The sequence below is a fragment of the Chlamydotis macqueenii genome, chromosome 9 (assembly GCF_036417535.1).
Source record: "Chlamydotis macqueenii isolate bChlMac1 chromosome 9, bChlMac1.mat, whole genome shotgun sequence".
In the NCBI taxonomy this organism is placed as follows: Eukaryota; Metazoa; Chordata; class Aves; order Otidiformes; family Otididae; genus Chlamydotis; species Chlamydotis macqueenii.
The window spans coordinates 3,079,823-3,097,366 of record NC_141564.1 but is presented as its reverse complement, the minus strand read 5'-3'; the positions used below and the strand labels follow the sequence as shown (position 1 = coordinate 3,097,366).

General features: G+C 44.9%; 1 protein-coding gene across 1 annotated transcript in view; it reads right to left on the bottom strand.

Annotated features, from left to right (window-relative positions):
- EPHA4 (EPH receptor A4) overlaps positions 1-17,544 on the bottom strand; it is a 98,656-nt gene that overhangs the window by 34,630 nt on the left and 46,482 nt on the right. The window contains exon 5 of the mRNA XM_086754190.1: positions 10,332-10,670. Coding sequence (XP_086610316.1) covers positions 10,332-10,670 — 339 coding nt within the window. The remainder of the gene's footprint in view (positions 1-10,331; positions 10,671-17,544) is intronic.

Below are 17,544 nucleotides of genomic sequence, written 5' to 3'. Positions count from 1 at the left end.
TGAAAAAAATAATCCCAACTCAGCTGAGCTATCGTGTAAGTGGGTCTGAGGGAGAGTCTGGACCTTCGTGTGCAGCCCCGCTTCTCAGCGGACAGGACACTGAGCGCCCATCCTGACTCCTGATGAGAAGATCACTGCGGCAGTTTCGTCGCTCCTAGGCCAGCGCCCCGGAGGGCGCTCAGGGGCTGGAAGGGAGAAGTGCACGGGATGGGGACTGCCAGGGAAAATACAACCTTCACTCAGAACCAGCAATCCAAAAATCATTTCTTATGCCAACAGAAGAAAAAAAAAACAAAAACAAACCAAAAAACCAAACTAACAACAAAAAAACCTGCAAAGCACTTTTCAATATTCCGTCTCTCCCCTCTGTAAGGATCATCGTTTTTAGTTCAGTTTTGTCACCAACAGGTCCAAAAAGTTTTATTATCTTGTCATTTAATCCAGATAAAGCTGGTAACTTCCATTTAAGGATTGGTCAGACTGAAAATAAAATCAGAGTAGGAAACTCCAGTCCCTTTAACCTGTGATGCTTGTCAGTGTTAACAAATATAAATAAAAATATTCTCTGGTTAAAGAAAAATGACACATCTGCCAGTGGTGCTAAAGAAGCCTCCCTTCGAGCCCAGTCTCTTCAAACCAGTTCTTCCCAGTACTTGCACAATTGCAGTTTTCACCTTCAGCGCAGGCAGCAGCGAAAGCAAACAGCTGAAATGCTCTTGGAAAGGCACAGCGTGTCTGAAGCACGACGGAGAGCCCACAAACCTCTGCAGCTCCTACGGGAACTCCCCTTGGCCACCCTGTCCCGGAGAGCTTGAAAACCACAGGGTTTACCACTCAGTATTCCTGTCACCTCCTGTCTTATTGATGTGCATGCACAACATCCTGATAAACTAGAAGGGAGGGTGCAGCCATTCCATCTGCATTCCCTTTTATGCAAAGAAAGATAAATTGAGGCAGATTCAGAGGAGAGATTTAAAGAATGCAGTATGTTACCGAGACAAGCGCAATCCTCCCAGGGAGCCACTGTAGTGGGTTGTCTTGAGATTTCTTTGCTAAAATAAATGGACAGCACACAAAACTCCATTCATAGATGAGACATCTCTTCCAGCCCACTGTTACCTTCCCACTTTGCTGAGCCAAAACTGTCTTATTCCATCATTTATTGACGGGACCATTTAATGGCACATCGAGAATGAAAAATAATAAAAAGCTAATTGAAAATTTCAGTGCTTTCCTTTTAGTCTTCAGTAATCTGTGGAACTGAAAGGCATTTATATCCAAAGCACATTAGAGTTTAAGAGATTTTATGGAACAGTAGAGTATTTAATAAAAAATCTGAATCAGTCAATCAACTTTTTAAGACTAGGTGATAGAATTTGATAGCAGGGATAAAAATCCTAATAAATTCTGCAGGAACAGTTCACAAGGCTGAGACAAAAGTTATCATTTCCTTTTAAATTAACAGTAGGACTTCTCCATAAGGGATGTTTCAAAATACAAATGACTAGAGGAATAAAACACAAACGCTTGAGCTTCCTACCTCTCTCTAGGCTGTATTAAAAAAAAAAAAAAAAAAAGTCCAAGACCAGGATCAGCTTTTGTTATTATCACTTTACAAATCACAGCTTTCAGAGACCCCAAATCCATTCTTGGAGTGCGCTACTACGAGTTCTGGGACTCTGGTTCTTGAATTTAGTAATGAAGGCAGATTACCTTAATCTAAGGAGACGCCATGAAATCCTTCAAGTAGATGCAGAGAGAGGCCGTGCATTTGCCCGCTTTGTTTGGGAGGGGAAGCCCAGAGGAGCCCTGCTCCCTGCACGCCAGTTCACACGTGGGGCTAAATCTGAAGTGACATCTCTCAATGAAAGGAGCGGTATTTGCTCGTGTGCTCAGCATTTTGATGGCCGCCAAAATCTGGCAAACCTGATTATAGAGATCCAGCAGGCATGCCACAGCTCTATTTAGTCCTCACGCTTCAAATCGACAGTACACAAGAAATAAATAAAAAATAAAAGGTTGCTTTGGGATGGCATTCTGGGAGTATGATTTCACGCAGATGGATGGACTCAACGCACATTTTGCAGCTCCTCATACTAGGACAGAACGTCTGAACCTGCCCCTGTGAGGTCTGTTCAGCATCCTGCCCACCAAACCGGGAGCCAGGGCAGAAACTTCGGGATTCAGGGACCAGGCATGTTTATTTGTGCTACCCTGCGTGGCATTTTAATTAGTAACTGTGCGGATTTAAAACCTTTGAATGGACACACAGGGGCGGTTGTGCAGCCTAGCCTTTGTGTTTCCACTCTCTCAAAAAAATCCTGTTTGAGGGCATCAGCAGGGGGTTAATGGAAGCTTTGATAAAGTTCTCTGAAGCCTTTTCTTGTTGCTCAACTACAGACCGGACTCTGCTGTCTCTCTGGCTGCTTTCCCATTAATTTAGTCAGCTGCAAAAACAACTAGAAAATTTAAAAGCCCATCTAAACATTTGGTAGCCACAAACGTTCTCGGGCAAAGCCTCCTTCCATATGAAAATATTTCCTTGCCAATTGGTTAAGGGTAGTGCTCGGAGCTGACGGCGAGCTTCACGAATGTGAAATGTCAGCGCGCTGCCAGCAAAAGGAAATGTGCAGTTAAACAGTCCAGAGCAAATACAGGCTGCGGGACCCTATCTCCATCTCTGTCAGTTTGGTAACTACTCATCTGTACCAGCACCACTGAGAGCAGAATTTTATCAGATTTGATGCTTTCTAAAAGTAAATTTCTGTAATCTAAATACGGTCAGCGCTACCCAGTCCTGAAATTAAACGCCTTTTTCCCCAGGAGGATATGCAACTAACCTCTATTTTCAACAGCAAACCATGAGATCTTTTTAAAAACGTGACCAAACTTTTATTTAAATGCTGCAATTACTTCTTGGCACTATCTGACATGCAACTTGTCTAAGCTGCTCACTGAACCCTGAAGCTGGTTATTTACTAAGGATCTTTAGAAAGCATTTTTTTTTTCTCTTCCTTCCAACCAAGACTCGTATCCCCCACCTTGAATACAAATTCATGGAAATGGGTGGTGCAGACAGCCTTGCCAGAAAGCACGCAGTTGTTATTTCAATTATTATTTCTTTGCGGAAAGCTGTAGTTACCTTAAAATAATAATTTAATCCCTCCCAACAACAGTCTTCCCAGTTTTGTTTTTAAGACGGGAGCACGTATGCTTATAACTACACGTTTATTACAGACCATCAGTTAAAGCCTGTGCAAGAAGACAGAGCTGCTAATAAGAAACTCCCACTTGCATCTGCCAGCTTGGAGAAGCTCCTTACTCAGAAACATTATCTTACACACGTAATTAAATGTGCAGTAGAAGAAATCTGAAGTGGTCAACCCATGACATCTCTGAGGCTTTGAGAAATCTCACACTAAGCACCGGAATTTTCCCATTCAAAAGTATTCCTAACTGTTTGCTTCCATGCTACTCCCAATTTTCTTGCACTGGAATAACTTATCTTCTTTCTGGATCTCCCACCACGTTATATTTGAAAGGTCTGTGGTTTCCCAAAATACATTATTTGTTTTGCGTCAGAAGTCCTCGCGGTAACTCAATTCAATGTCGATCTTTGGAGAGCAAAAGCTAAAACCCAGCTCCCTCAGGGAAGCAAAGCCAGGGAAGAACAAGGAGGTTGTTGTCCTGCACAGCCCAGTCATCTCACTGGTCACGGCATGTGAAACCCTACAACGGCTGACAACCTGTCCCAACCCTTCTGCTTAAAAACCTGTGTACGGGATGGGGGGGTTTGCTGCTTATGTCTAGCAGATAAACGTGAAGCCTTAGAAACCACCCTGGTTTAGATTAAAAATGAGAAAGTTGCGTACAATTAGCCTGGAATTCTGCAAGATGCTGCAACAAATCACTCGGAGTGTCACGCTCATGGATCACCCCTTTTTCAGGTCCCCACTTACTAGTTGTGAATCTCTTTCCCCATTGAATTCACACTTGACACAGCTCCGTTTGAGGAACAAGGAGACTGCTGATCCATCACCCTGAGTACAAACACCTTTAAAGCAAAATAAAACCACCCTTTTGCAACTCCCCTTCTTCATTACCCTGACATTTTGCAGAAAAAAAAAAAAAAGAACCCAGCAGCCCGAAGTATCACACGCACATCCCATGCTCTGGACATCTTGCATGTATCCAGATGTTTGCCAAGAGATTCTTTTAAATCAGGTTCATCGGGAACTGGGTGGCCAGGGTGCTGGGACCATTTGTACACACCCAGCTACGTGCAGGAGTTTCCTCCCGGGTTTGAGGGCCTGGAAAAGGACTCCTGGAACAGGCTATTTGTATCCTTTGGCTGCAGGGAACAAGTAACTGGAAAGGGTGGGACCATGTTGGTAGCGAGTACTTTGAAAAAAAATAAAAATAATAAATGGAATTGACTCCTGGATGTCTGGGAAGGTTACAGCCAGGTGCTGCTGGGCCCAACATCTGGAGTACGACTCACTTCTCTGTTGGGGCAGGGACACGAACTTGCCCAGCTTCCAGCTTCCAGGCCAGGCTGTCCAACTTGCTGCAAACCTCCACACTTTCCAACTGGTCCAAAACACTCAACTAGTAACAGCCTCTCCCAGCATCTTAATCCTGCCCTCCACAACGCCCTAAGGCTCCTCAGCACTACCCCCTCCTCACAGCACCAAGGGTGCCAGGCAGAAGCTGTACTGGGAAACCCACCAGCTGTGAAAGGGGACCTGACCTGCGTGAGCCTCCTGGTATCATAAAATCACAGAATGGTTTGGGTTGGAAGGGACCTTAAAGCTCACCCAGTCCAACACCCCTGCCCTGGGCAGGGACACCTTCCACCAGACCAGGTCTCTCAGAGCCCCATCAAACCTGGCCTTGAACCCTTCCAGTAATGGGGCATCCACAGCTTCTCTGGGCGACCTGTGTCAGCGCCTCACCACCCTCACAGTGAAGAATTTCTTCTGTGTCTAATCTAAACCTACCCTCTTTCAGTTTAAAGCCATTCCCCCTTGTCCTATCACTGCATCTCCTCAGCAGGCACTAGGGCAGAGTGTTTTCAGAACAGAAAATTACTTATTTCACCGTTTTAGGGGGCGCTATTTTAGAGGCTCTGTGAAACTCTGACACAACTGAATGATGAACCCTGTCTTCAAGTTCACAGAGCTCCTTCGTTGGCTATTTGGAGATGACAACTTCCTTGGGGTTATAGCCCTTCAAAATTATGTTTCAACACAACAATAAACAGCTCATCACCAGGACTGCTTTAAAAAAAAATATTTTTTTTGCAAGAGCTGAGCATAAAACTACAGCAGCCTGCACAACTACAGACCTTGCTATTTTTCAAAGCAAAATTAACTTTTTTTTTACCACCGATAAGATTCTCAAAATGCATATAAATATCACCACGTACAAAATAAAAAACGGTTATGTTCACTCTCAGCAAAGAGAAATGATTCACTGTTATTTATACTGAAACGGGGACCGTACTCAAAGAAAATGATGGAGTTTGAAGAATCGGATCGATCAATCTTCAGAGTATCTGTTTATTTTATTTTCCAGTAGTAGTAGTTTAAGGGTATTCATGCAGTCACCTAAAGAAAGCTCTGTGACTGAAATCTGCTTAACAATGTCTTTTGATGTTTCTCTTCAGAGCAATTCTTTATAGATAAGTTATAAATAGCCAGGGTAGCACCTTAAAAAGAAAATACTGAAAACCTTTGGTTTCCTGGCCTTGGCATGTGTTGCTTTTGATCTGCCTGAGCAACTATTACTTTGTCGATATGAGGAGCGCACAATGACCAAGGGCAAAGTATGTCCATGAATTTTTACTGACTGAATTTAGCTCCGCGCAGGCTAAAGCACGCTGGCAGAATGTAAGACCTCATACGCATTTTCTCTGCTGTGCCGTACAACACGTGATGAATGCTAATCAGTGTCTGAAAGGAAACATGGGCTTTCAAAGAAGACCCACCGAAATGCAAAATTGGAATATATAGTCCCCTACCAAAACGGCCAGTAGAACTTGTGAGTCATCTGGAAGCAAATAACTCCCCATCAGTTCTAACACAATCATCCTCAAAGGATCAGGATCTTTCGGATTTGTTTTTCCTTTTAGTAATGGAATTAAGAACATAAACGACAAACAAACCTAAAAGCTAAATAAACCTCAGTAGCAGCTGACAGTTTCCTTCCCTGTGCTGAATGTCAATATTTTGGGTCCATCACAGTTCTGCAACCTGTCCCAGAAGAACGCTCGATTCACGTGGGTCTTCTTGGCCGTGCTCAAGTCCTGATAGCACTGTGACCCAGTTTAACTCCTGCCTGGAAATGGCTACAGAACAACCGCCAGGCTCTAAGCGACGGTGAGGGACTGGGGGGAGCATACAAAAGAGGAGGGGAAGAACGGCAGCACAGCCACATCGCTCTGCCTCTGAGATGAAGTGCCTTTGAGACAGGCAAACAGACAGCTAGACAGGCAAGGTGCGGGGATCGCAGAGACAAGGGAGGAACGGGGAGAGGAGCGAGAACAGAAAGAGGGGAAAAAATGGGATGGAGAGCCTGCGATATTCATAAGAAAGATCAGCTCTTGATCCTGAGCACAGGCAGCTGGAAAACATTCAGTCTGATGCAATTTATTTATACTGTATTTTCATACACTATCTTCATACAGGCACAGCCTGCCTCCACCTAACTGTACTGGTCCACTTAAGGAAGCACGGAGCCCAAGGTAACGTAACAAGGCAACAAATCACCAAGCAGTCTGTTTATTCAGAAATATCAACCGTTTTAACCCAACAAGCAAAGGAGCGAGGACACGAATCCCTCATAAAATGCAAACAAAAAGAAGGGAGGAAAGCACGCAGCATAAGGAGTTGGGATTTTAAATCTCCTTCTGTAGGCTCTGCCCCTCGCCGCTCCCCTGCCTTACCAACACCTGGAGCATCCCTGCCAAACCCGGTCCTCAGCCGTGCCCACAGAGGAACCTACCAGTGGACCTGGCTGTCCGGTGGGAGACCCAAACAGCTCACCTGCAATCTTTAACAAAAATATAAACTGCTCAGTGCCTCTTCAAAACAACCCAGAGCTTACCGCTTGCTGTGAACAAGTTGTCTTTATTGAGAGATTTACTTTTAATTTTGAACAGCTTCGCAGCATTCTCCTTAGCAGGGGAGGAAAGTGAAAAAAAAAAAAGAAAAAAAGAAAAAAAAAAAAAGAGCCTGGAGATTTCTGAGCTATGCAGTCAACCGCCTGGTAGGGTTTCTCATAGAAATCAGCTTCTCCTAGCAGCATCATTTCAGAATTGCTGGTTTGCATCTCTTCCACAAGTCATTTCACATTTTTAAAAGATGCTTAAAGGGCTGATTTCGTTTGACCCAAAATAGAAAGCCACAAAAGTCACCACTGCTGGTGAGGACCCTTAATATCAGTAGCATTTCCAAGTACCCCTTGTGCTGAGGGCGCTGGCTCCAAATTTCAACAGCTCAGTGTTCCATCCTCGGCTTTTTAAACTTCCTTTTAATCTCAAAAAAAAAAAAAAAATCTTATAATAAGCATGTAGAATAGCAAGCTGAATTCACCATTCAAATTCTTAAAGTGTCACAACACTGAAGTATTTCACTAGGAGATAGAAATTTTTACTTGGTTCAAAGCCTGAAATTTAGCTTCTCTCTTAAAAAAAAAAGCTATAAAAATCAGGACGTTTTCAAAGAAAGCAGGAAAAATACTTTTTCAAATGCTTTTTGATCCTACTTTGAATGGCAAAAGCTTATTTTCATTTAAACATTTTTCTGCAGTATTGGAAACAGAAAAGAGTTTCTAAACAAAGGGGAAAGTAAACCGCCTCATTTCATGATCTCCAGGAGTGAAACAGGAAAAGCAAACAAAAAACCACCTGTGCCTTTCAACTGCACCTTTTATGTCATTGCACCACATTTCTTCAATTTTGTACCGAATATACCAGGAACTGGTTTCTCACTGTTTTCTGTCCGTCTCCAAACACATACCTTTTGTAGGGGCTGGCACCAGTGCAAGGAAACAGAAATATTCGGATTTCTGATTCTGACATCAAAACTGGCCTTCCAAAATTTCTGTGTGTCTTCTTTAGCTTATATGGTTGCGTGTTTGGAAGGTCAATTTGAGACTGCTGTTAAAAGGAAGGATTTCCTGGTCCCTTGCACGCTTAGCATCCCTACTGAATTTAACCCAAAGCTGCACCTCTTGCAAACAATTCCTGCAAATTCCCCAGAATATGACCCAAAAGCACTGAAGAACCACATTAAAAACTTTTTTTTTTCCTAGCAAATATTGGCAAGCACAAGCACAGATAGCAAACCCAATAAAGTAAAATAGTAATTTACAGATTTTTCAGTGCTAGTAGTTTCATTTTTATTAGCAAAACAGGGAAAGAGTGTTATTAAAGGAGCAGCTTGGCTCTAATCCGAATTTAGAAATTGCTGCAAAGAAACCAAGGTAGCTTTTATGTTAGTGTAAGAAAGGTACAAGATCAAAACCAAGTTGTATAAACAATGGGAGAACACTGGCACCTTGGAGTTAATTTTCATTTGTACCAGTACAATTTTCTCCGGCCCTCTGAAGCATTTGATAGACTGGGCATGTTTCATAATTGGCAATGTTGGCAGAAATACAAATTTCCTGATGTGAAGAACTGCTACTCATGGATGATAAACAAAATCAATTCTTATTTGCATATTCAATCAGATTTCGGTTTGCATATTAAAGCATAAGACGGTAGAATTTTCACACGGTAGATGGATCCCACTCACTTATTCATGCATATATGCACCCACTAATCCTTACACATGACAAAATCAGTCAGAAATACTCTTTGCTAGGCATCCATGGCACAAAAACACTGTCCCTGCTGCTGTCCTCAACCTTCTCTTTTCGTACAGCGTATGACAGCATTCTCCCGCAGCTTTCTCCCAATAGCCCCTGTTCTCTATTAGATGTCTTTTCACTCGGCAAAGCGATAGTTTGAATTTTTGAATCAGAATTTAAAAGGGATGCTGTCAACCGTACACGTAAAAAACAAAAAACACCGGGCCAGATTTTCAAAGGAGCTTCAGCGTGGACTTGACAATTTTGCTTGTAACTGTCACTGCAAAATTGAATGTACCTCTTGCTGATAATATTGAAGTGTTCTGGACTACAGCTAAAATCTGTAGATTTAGACTATGGATAATTTTTCACACGTATCTACTAGAAAACAAAATTCAAAGTATTTATATAGTCCAGTACTATCAAAATATAAGATATTAATATTGTCCCATACACCATACGTCTAACGCTAAATGATAACCCTGTAAGCGACGCTGAGGTGCTGAATGCCGGCAACATCTGCGGGACGGGAAGGCAATCAGCGCTGTGAGCAATTAGGTAACAGGTTTGACGGCCTCGGAGCCAGTCTGACAGTCTGGATGTCTAATTTGCATACAGAAGAGTGTCATATTCAAATGTATATAATTTTATGCATTAAATTAAAAATTCAACTGGAACCTTGGACTTGAAATCCTAGCCAGTTGCAAACAAGAAATGTTTTATTGTAATTAAAGAAAAAAAAAATCATATGAATGATCATGAAAACTAAACCACAATCTGCTGCAGCAGCCTTTACGAGGTCAAGCGCAGGGGACTGAGAAAAGCAGAACTGCCTGCAGAATCTGAAATAATCAGGTATAAACAGAAATGGTGTTTCGCTCTCCCAGACGAGCGAAAGGCAAAACTCAGCCAGCACGGAGATGAAAGCTCATATAGGATTTCTAAAGTAATGCCAGCTCTGATCAATCGAAACATTGTTAGCAGCAGGTTAAAAAGGTATTTATTTAACAATGGGACAGAATCTAATTGACCTTGCAGGCAGGAGAGAGGGCAGGCAGGCACAGAAGAAGGCAGACGCACAATCCTCTGCTCCCGGTTCTGCCCTCTGTGAACACCAAGGGCACATTCCTGTCCGTGTGCTGGGTCTGCCCCACAGAGAGCAGAGTGGCTGGTGGCCCTGGCTCCGTCCCCGTCCCCTCGTGTCTCTGTTCTGCTCCTGCAGAATTGCCTCCCGGTGTCCTCCCAGCCTGCTGCAGCAGAGCTCTGCTCCCAGCTACAGGAGGCAAACCCTCCCCTGTTTTCTAGCTCTGAAGAATTTAAACTATCCATATAAATAACCAGAAAATAAGGGTTTGACCCAGTTACACATCTTAGGGCTCCTTGCATTCATTTGCTAATGCTAAATGTAATGGAAATCACAGCTTTCCTAAAAAACAGGCAGAAGAAAGGAAAAGAATGTGTGGTTAGGTTCCTACCGGCTTGGTTAGTCGTCACAGTGACCGACACAGCTTGGTCCTGGCTGGGATTTTGCTTGGACACTCCATTCACCGCCCAGACTTCAAAGGTGTAGTTAGTGTGTGCCAGGAGGTCGGTAATGGAGACTTTGGTGGTTTTCAAGCCATTCTGCTGGGGGCTGAAGTGCACGCCGCTGCCACAGGACCGGCAGTGGCCCAGGGCGCCGGCACCACACCTCTTGCACACAACGTTGTAGGAGATGTCTTCGCGACCACCTTTGTTCTGGGGAGGGCTCCACTCCAAGTTCACCGATGTCTCATTGACGTTGGAAATCAGGTTCTGGGGAGCTGACGGAGGGCCTAGAAGGAAAAAGTCCACATCTTTTTAGTAACTGAAAATACCTTACATAGTATCTTAGATTTAGGGTCCTGGGTGACCCTGAGCGTGGGGAGCTCCCAGTTAAGTCAAGGACAGCAGAGACCACGCAGAATTTTATTTCTCTGTGCTCCTAATGAAGGTGAAAAACTAACCAGTGGATCAAACTGATCTCTTTATCTGATGAACTAACAGTATCTTCCAGCTCTAAATGAGCCTGAAAGTCCAGTATCACAATTAAACAAAAGTGGGGTTTTTTCACTTTCACTATTTATACTTGTCATGAAAAACTTAAAATTTACCTATTTTACATTCATTTTTTTCGTGATCTCTCAAGCAAAAGCGTGAAAGGCACAAACTCCCACTTCACTCAAGATTACCCCATTACCTACAGGCAGACTCTCACTGAAATTGTTGATCTCCTGATATTTTTTTCTTAATAAGACAATTGCAATATTTTACAGACAAGTTGACATCGGATCGCGTTCGGTGAACACTGCAGCCCATCGAGCAGGGAGCTGGATGTGATACTTTGGGATGGAGGAAGGAGACTTGAGTAGAAAACCAGACAATGAACTAAGGCTTTGAAAGATGAAGAGTAAAGGTTACAATAGGGGAGCGCTGGAGAATGGGAAAGAATTGGGGAGGAAAACATGGTGAGCAGCTGAAAGAAGAGCTGATACAAGGAAACTGGTCAGGAACAAGAGACCATACAGACCGCTTGGAAGCAAGGCTGAATCACAGACACGAGGTCAGCTCTTGCACCACAGGGAGAGGAGACTTTCAAACTTGTAAACACGCTGCCAAGCAGTTCCCAGCTGGTTCCAGCACAGGAACTGCAAGATTTGGGGACAGAGCTGAAGGCAGGCTGGGGCGGATCTCCATGGGCAGGAGAGGGGCAGAGCTGGGCACGAGGAAGGGGCGGCAGGAGCGGAGCAGAGCCCACAGGAGGCAGCTTCTGCCGCCAGCGCCTCCAGCAACCCGCTGGGACTGTAATGGTCGGTTCAGCTCCACCAGGCAAAGCGCCCTGCCTCGCTCTGTAACCAACACATGGGCAAAAATCTTATTTATATGCTTAAATCCCCACAGGCCCAAAACCAATAAGCACACTGAAAATGCAGAAGAGCTAATCCTGCGACTCTTAATCTAATTTCAATGCAATTGAGGTGATAGACACACTTTTTGTACCCTTAAATTTAACAAGGATGATTCAGAGCAACCCCATGGAACAGAGGGGTATTTTATCCATCACGGAAAGCTTCGCTGATCATCAAAAGGCAGCCTGTTCTGGGGCAGGGCACGCGGGCGCTCTGACTGCACGCACAATGCTTTGGGACAGCACAGAAGGTAAATATTGTATCCAACAGAAATCAAACAGAGAGTGAGAAAGCAGCTTGCAGGATGTAAGGCTCCAAACTGCAATACGGTAAAAATAGCAGGACTTAGTAATTACTCACAGTTAGAGCTTTAAATACAAATATTTTTTACCAGGAAAAGTACTGGAAATACCAATAGTTTCATTAAGTGTATAATTAAATCAATCATAATCTCTCAGATGCCAAAGGTACAAAACCAGCCATCGGGCTAAGCTGGGAGCCCAGTACATTATGGTGAAATTCTGCCGAAATTAGAAAGTGACTCAAGTGTAGCCGCGAAGAGGTGAAGCCGTGAAGAGGTGGCTCCGGTGAAGATTAATTCTGGCTGCCTGAATTCATCAGGAGCATCTCAAAGGAAGCCTGAGACATGAGCACAGCGTGGAGGACGAGGTTTTGAGGGCTGTGTCACATCCCTGGGTCTGTGCTTGAAGCTGCCAGGATGTAATTCACGTTCAACAGGAGACAGGGCTTTTATTTGAGGAGAGGCAGGTAGGTTAAGAAAAGGGTCTTAAATTACACAGAGGGCAAACGTATCTACTTATCTCCGGTACCTAAATGAAAGGCCTCCACTGCAAGAGCAGCTGAGCAAGGATTGTTTCTCTGTGCTCAGTTCACAAACACAAAATTAATATATTCGTTCTGAAAAGAGGGAAATCCTCCCCTCCTGACAAACCTTTGAAACGGTCTTTGAGTTAATCAGGGCTGACAGGTAGAATTACTGCAAGAAGAGAGAGCCTGGGCCAGCCCCTGCGACGGGGAGCCCTCCCGCCTGCCGCACCACTGGGCCGCCATTCATGTCTTCTATTTATGCACTGGCAGCATTTAGGACTCCTAAGGACAAAACTCTTTTACTCACAGATCAGTTACCGAACACAGTAAGAGACCCTTCCTGCTCCAAAAACGCTCAGAAACTAGCAGAGAAAGAAAAGGGAAAGAAACATTTTAATCTCTGTTCATCACGTGGAAACTGAAGTAGAGAGATGTGGTGAGACGACACGGGCACACAAGATGGCCTTGCACATCTGGGCATTCATCGCTCACAACTCTCCCGTGCCTCAGCCCCGGGTCTCTGCCCCATAACCATCTCTCCTTCTCCCAAAAGCTGGGTTTGCCAGCTTCCCTGGGCAGGAGAAAGCGCTCTCTGCTTAACCTGCAAAGTCTCCCTTTCAAAAACAGACTCCAAGTGCAACAAGGTGGAAGACGCTCCTGAAATCATGAACTTGAGCGGCAGCGCAGGAACTGATCTGAACCCCATTCACCTCAAAACTCCCCACAGTGCCTGGTGGCAGGGCTCTCTCTTCAGGGCAGGCAGGTGAGGAAGGTGACAACATTTGTCCCTCCGCACCGTCACGGAAGCAGGAGAACAAACAGAAGCCTTGGGAGGAAACCAGCAGCCTCAACAGATCGCGAGCCCAAGTCCACGTCGGGCAGCGAAGGTCTGACTTCACCAGAGCGGCTGCCAGAGCGGAGAATGTCTGTCCTTCCAGAGGCTATTCAGTACCCGGCAGCAGCAAGCCCTGAACAGAAACTGCTCCTGTGGGAAACGGCAAGAGCTTTACAGCAAGGAAAAAAAAGCAAAAGGAGTTTTCTTACAGAGCATTCGCTTGCTGCAATCGCATAAACGAGAGCATCGGCTCGGAGCGCAGCCAGGAGAGCTGAGATAAGGCAATGCCAGCACAAACACCTCCCCTCCCCGAGCAACGCCCAGCTCTGCCAGGGCTGCTCTCACTTCAGGGGGATATTCCCGAAGGAAAATACTCCACGTGAGGAAGCCCCATACTGCCCCAGCTACGGTCTGAAAGAGGTGCCTTTTAGCTCAGATACAGCAGTCAGCTTGGGGTTAAACTCAGACATATTCTGATGTCCATTAAGATATTTTCCAAGGCTCTAGGTCCAGTTTCACATGGGAAAATGTGCCAGAATGAATCAAGCTCCTCAGAAGCTAAAAGTCAGTAATTAGTATGTGGGACAGGGCATCGCAGTGTCTAAACAAAGATGCAATGAAGCGGAAAACCAGGGAAGCAGATGCTTGCAGGTCACAGAGATGAGTGCACCACCTCCAGCGTGAAAAGGAAGATGCGAGGAGTCTCCAAATGGTGGCCCGACATTACAGTGAGGGGAAAAGTAATTTCTTTTCTTTCCACAGCACAGTCATCAATGGAGCTGTTGGCACTGGGAGTGGGGAATAGTTTCAGATTGATGGGCCTGGTTTCACATGTTGAAACACAGGGCGTATCTGTTCCTTCAATGGCGATCAGGATTTGCTTTGTTTCTCAAAACAGAGTCACTGCAGCTAGATGAGATGAAAACCCTTTCAGAGCCGTGGCAGGCTGGGACTGCCAGCACTGTTCCAGGATGAACCCAGCTAGCAGGATCCCAGGATCCCACAGGAATGGCATCCTGCCAGCCAGACCACCACCCTCACACAAACCCTCTGTCCTCCGGCAGAAAAATCTAGCTACGGGGCAGACGAGAAGGGCGGCAGGGAGCTGTGCCTCTGAAACCGGTGCCAACATCTGTGATTTTGTCCCAAGTCCCCTGATTTACAGCATTTTTCTTACAACTCCTGCCGATGGAAGCATGCTATTGCACAAGCCATTTGGCACTCTGGAAGCATGGAGCTAAGGAAAAAAAAAATTAAATCTAGACAGTTTTATTTTGAAAACCAACTAATTTTAAAGTTCATTTTATTATGTTAGGAAGTCAGGTGTTTTTCCTGCCCAAGACAAACAGAATCTGAGGGCTGAATCTGCAGAGCCGCTCACACTTCTCCCATCAGGAACTGCAAAGAGCACGCGGTTTGATCACGGGGCCCGAAAGCCAGGTCCCTCACCCAGCCCATTTAGCAGCACCGTGAGCGGACACGGGGGACTCCTCTGTGAGAAACACAGGGAACGGAAGTTTTTAATTTTATTCCTTCCTGGGGCTCCATAAATCTTGCCTCACAATAAACCCATCAAAATCAACTGAGCCATGAAGCAAATGGAAAAGCCCTGGGTGGAGTAGTTCATTGTATGTGTTAGGGCTGAGGGAAACACTGAAGAGGCTGTTTAGCAACAAAAAATGTTTGTCAAGCTAATCTTGCTATCTTCCTCAACCCTCCTATTAGATTTACTTAAATGTATTGGGCAATACAGATTGTTTGCTTTCTCTTGCTGCAACAAGCTATAGCCATTACATCTGTCTCTCACAGACAGATCTGTCTGTCTTAAGTACAGTGTTGTATCCTCTGTCAAATGAATATTCAGGAAAAGCAGAGCTTTTTTTTTTCAGGGGTTAATAGCACGAGCATTACTTGTCCTAAAAGGACAGATGTATTTTAGCACTCTTACTACAACCTCAGGCCACACTTTAACTTTTCATCCATCAACATTTCTCTCTCTCGCTTCCTACAAAACACTCAAGTCCCTCTCCAGTCAGAAGTGTCCCGCACACAACTGCAAGACCGATAAAGGCCTGATGAAAACCATCACCAGGTTGGTTGTTCAGATACCACCCTGCTGAGGAAGTTATCCCGAAGCCCCCTTCCTTCTGCCACCACAGGATAACAGCGCGAGTGTAGGAGGTTCAACCCAGTGGAACGGGCAAAATCATTTCACCAAGGAAAAAGACAGTTTACCCTGAACGCAAGGAACGATTTCAAAGGCAAAGAGCACAAAGAGGATTAGCTGCAACTGAGTGAATATTCCTGCTGCCCTCAGGGATCGGTTTTGCCCAGCCCTTCATGCATGCCAAAGGGAAAGTACAGACACCAGGACCCTTGCCATACCCAAGGATTGGGTCTAACCAGGGTGCGCCAGGACTGCCAGTTCAGCACTGCCGCTGTGCCACCAGTCAAAAGGTGAGAGCCTCTCCCTGACAAATTTCATATACCACAAACCCACGCCAAAGAACATGCTCTAGCTGGGCTCCAGGAGCTGGAGGGACTCCAGCGAGACATGCAGACATGCACGATCTGTCGGGCGTGCACACAGACTCCGAGCAAGTCAGCCCACCCTTTCTCCCCACAGCTGTAAACCCAAGCGATCTACGCAACTGAAAAATACCTCTGGAAACTAACCCTGGGACCTGCAGGTAGAACTGTATGGGCACGGTGCTGGGGAACTGTATTTAAATGGTTATGACAAAGGTTTTAATATCCCTGGGTTTACATCTTCCTTTTTTATTACTGATCTGCCCAGCGAGGTGCTTCTCTGGAAGTCTCTGTGGGTGTACGCAGTAAATTCAATTACAGTTTTCTACAACTGGACCAGACAGACTTGTTTGACATAAGGAATACTGTCTTCACTAAACCAGTTAATTTAGTTCAGCAACACTGTATGGTTAGGAGGCGTGGATTAAAGGACAGTGAAAGAAGAAGAGAAAGAAATGATTCCCAGCGAAACAGCTGCCAAGTGACTCTGCTGTCCCATAAAATGACAAGAAATAAGTAGGACCTAGCAGCTTGGTTCTCTGCTGCCCCAGGCTGACAGGATGCCAGAATCCCACTTTTAGACAACTAGCAGCTCCAAATTTGGGGCAGTTTTAGTTCACCAAAGCTACAGGCAAGTGAAAAAATTATTTTTCCTTTTTCTCAGAGGTCCCATGGACAAAGCACTGAAGATGAAGTTTGTGGGCTTTGATTTGGCCAATTTTGTCAGACCCAAGTAGCCATTATATACACTGTTTTCTTAGGTCAAAACACAAAAACATCACAAAACAAACCAAAAAGCAAGGTTCTGACATTTAATGCCTTTAAAGTTAATTTAGCACTTAGGAGAAACCCACTCTGATAGCACCCAATCAGCGCTCCCTATCCACGAGCAGCCGCCTGCCTGCACTCCTGTCACAGGCTGTCCGCTGGCAGAGTGCTCCGTACCAGGAGCTCCTTCTTTTGTGCCAGCTTAGTCCTCAGCCACTAACGGTGGCAGTGGATTATTCTGGGAGGAACAGTACCCGTTGAGGTCTAAATCAGTATTATCAGTATCTGGACTGTAACCACATCAGTTTACTCCTACCCTATGGAATGGCTGATGTTTATTACCTTGAAAGATCTGATCATCTGTGGGAGGAGATCTATTGAAAACGCAAGCTGAAACCCACATTCTCTCCATGGAAGTGCTAATGGAGATACTTCAAATATACACCCTCAAGAAGGCAAGCCTTCGTTACGAGCATCCTGTCAGTTGCCACATCAGTGCACTTCAAACATACCCTCCTTTAAAAGAAAGATGCTTTCAAAGGACATGTATGTGACTGAGTAACAAGAAGGATGAAGCTTTTGAGCCCCGGAAGGAGAAAATTATTTAAAAAATAATTTAGTCTGTGTACGCACATGTGTAAAAGCACGTTATGAGGCAATGGATGTCTCTGCAACCAGGGCAATGGATAATTATTTTCCAGCGGGTTGTCAGCCCGCATTCGGTCTGCGTTCACCTGACAGTGTGAAATCAGAAGGAAGCTTCATCGGCAATTCCCACCAGACATCAGAAAACCTCAAGTT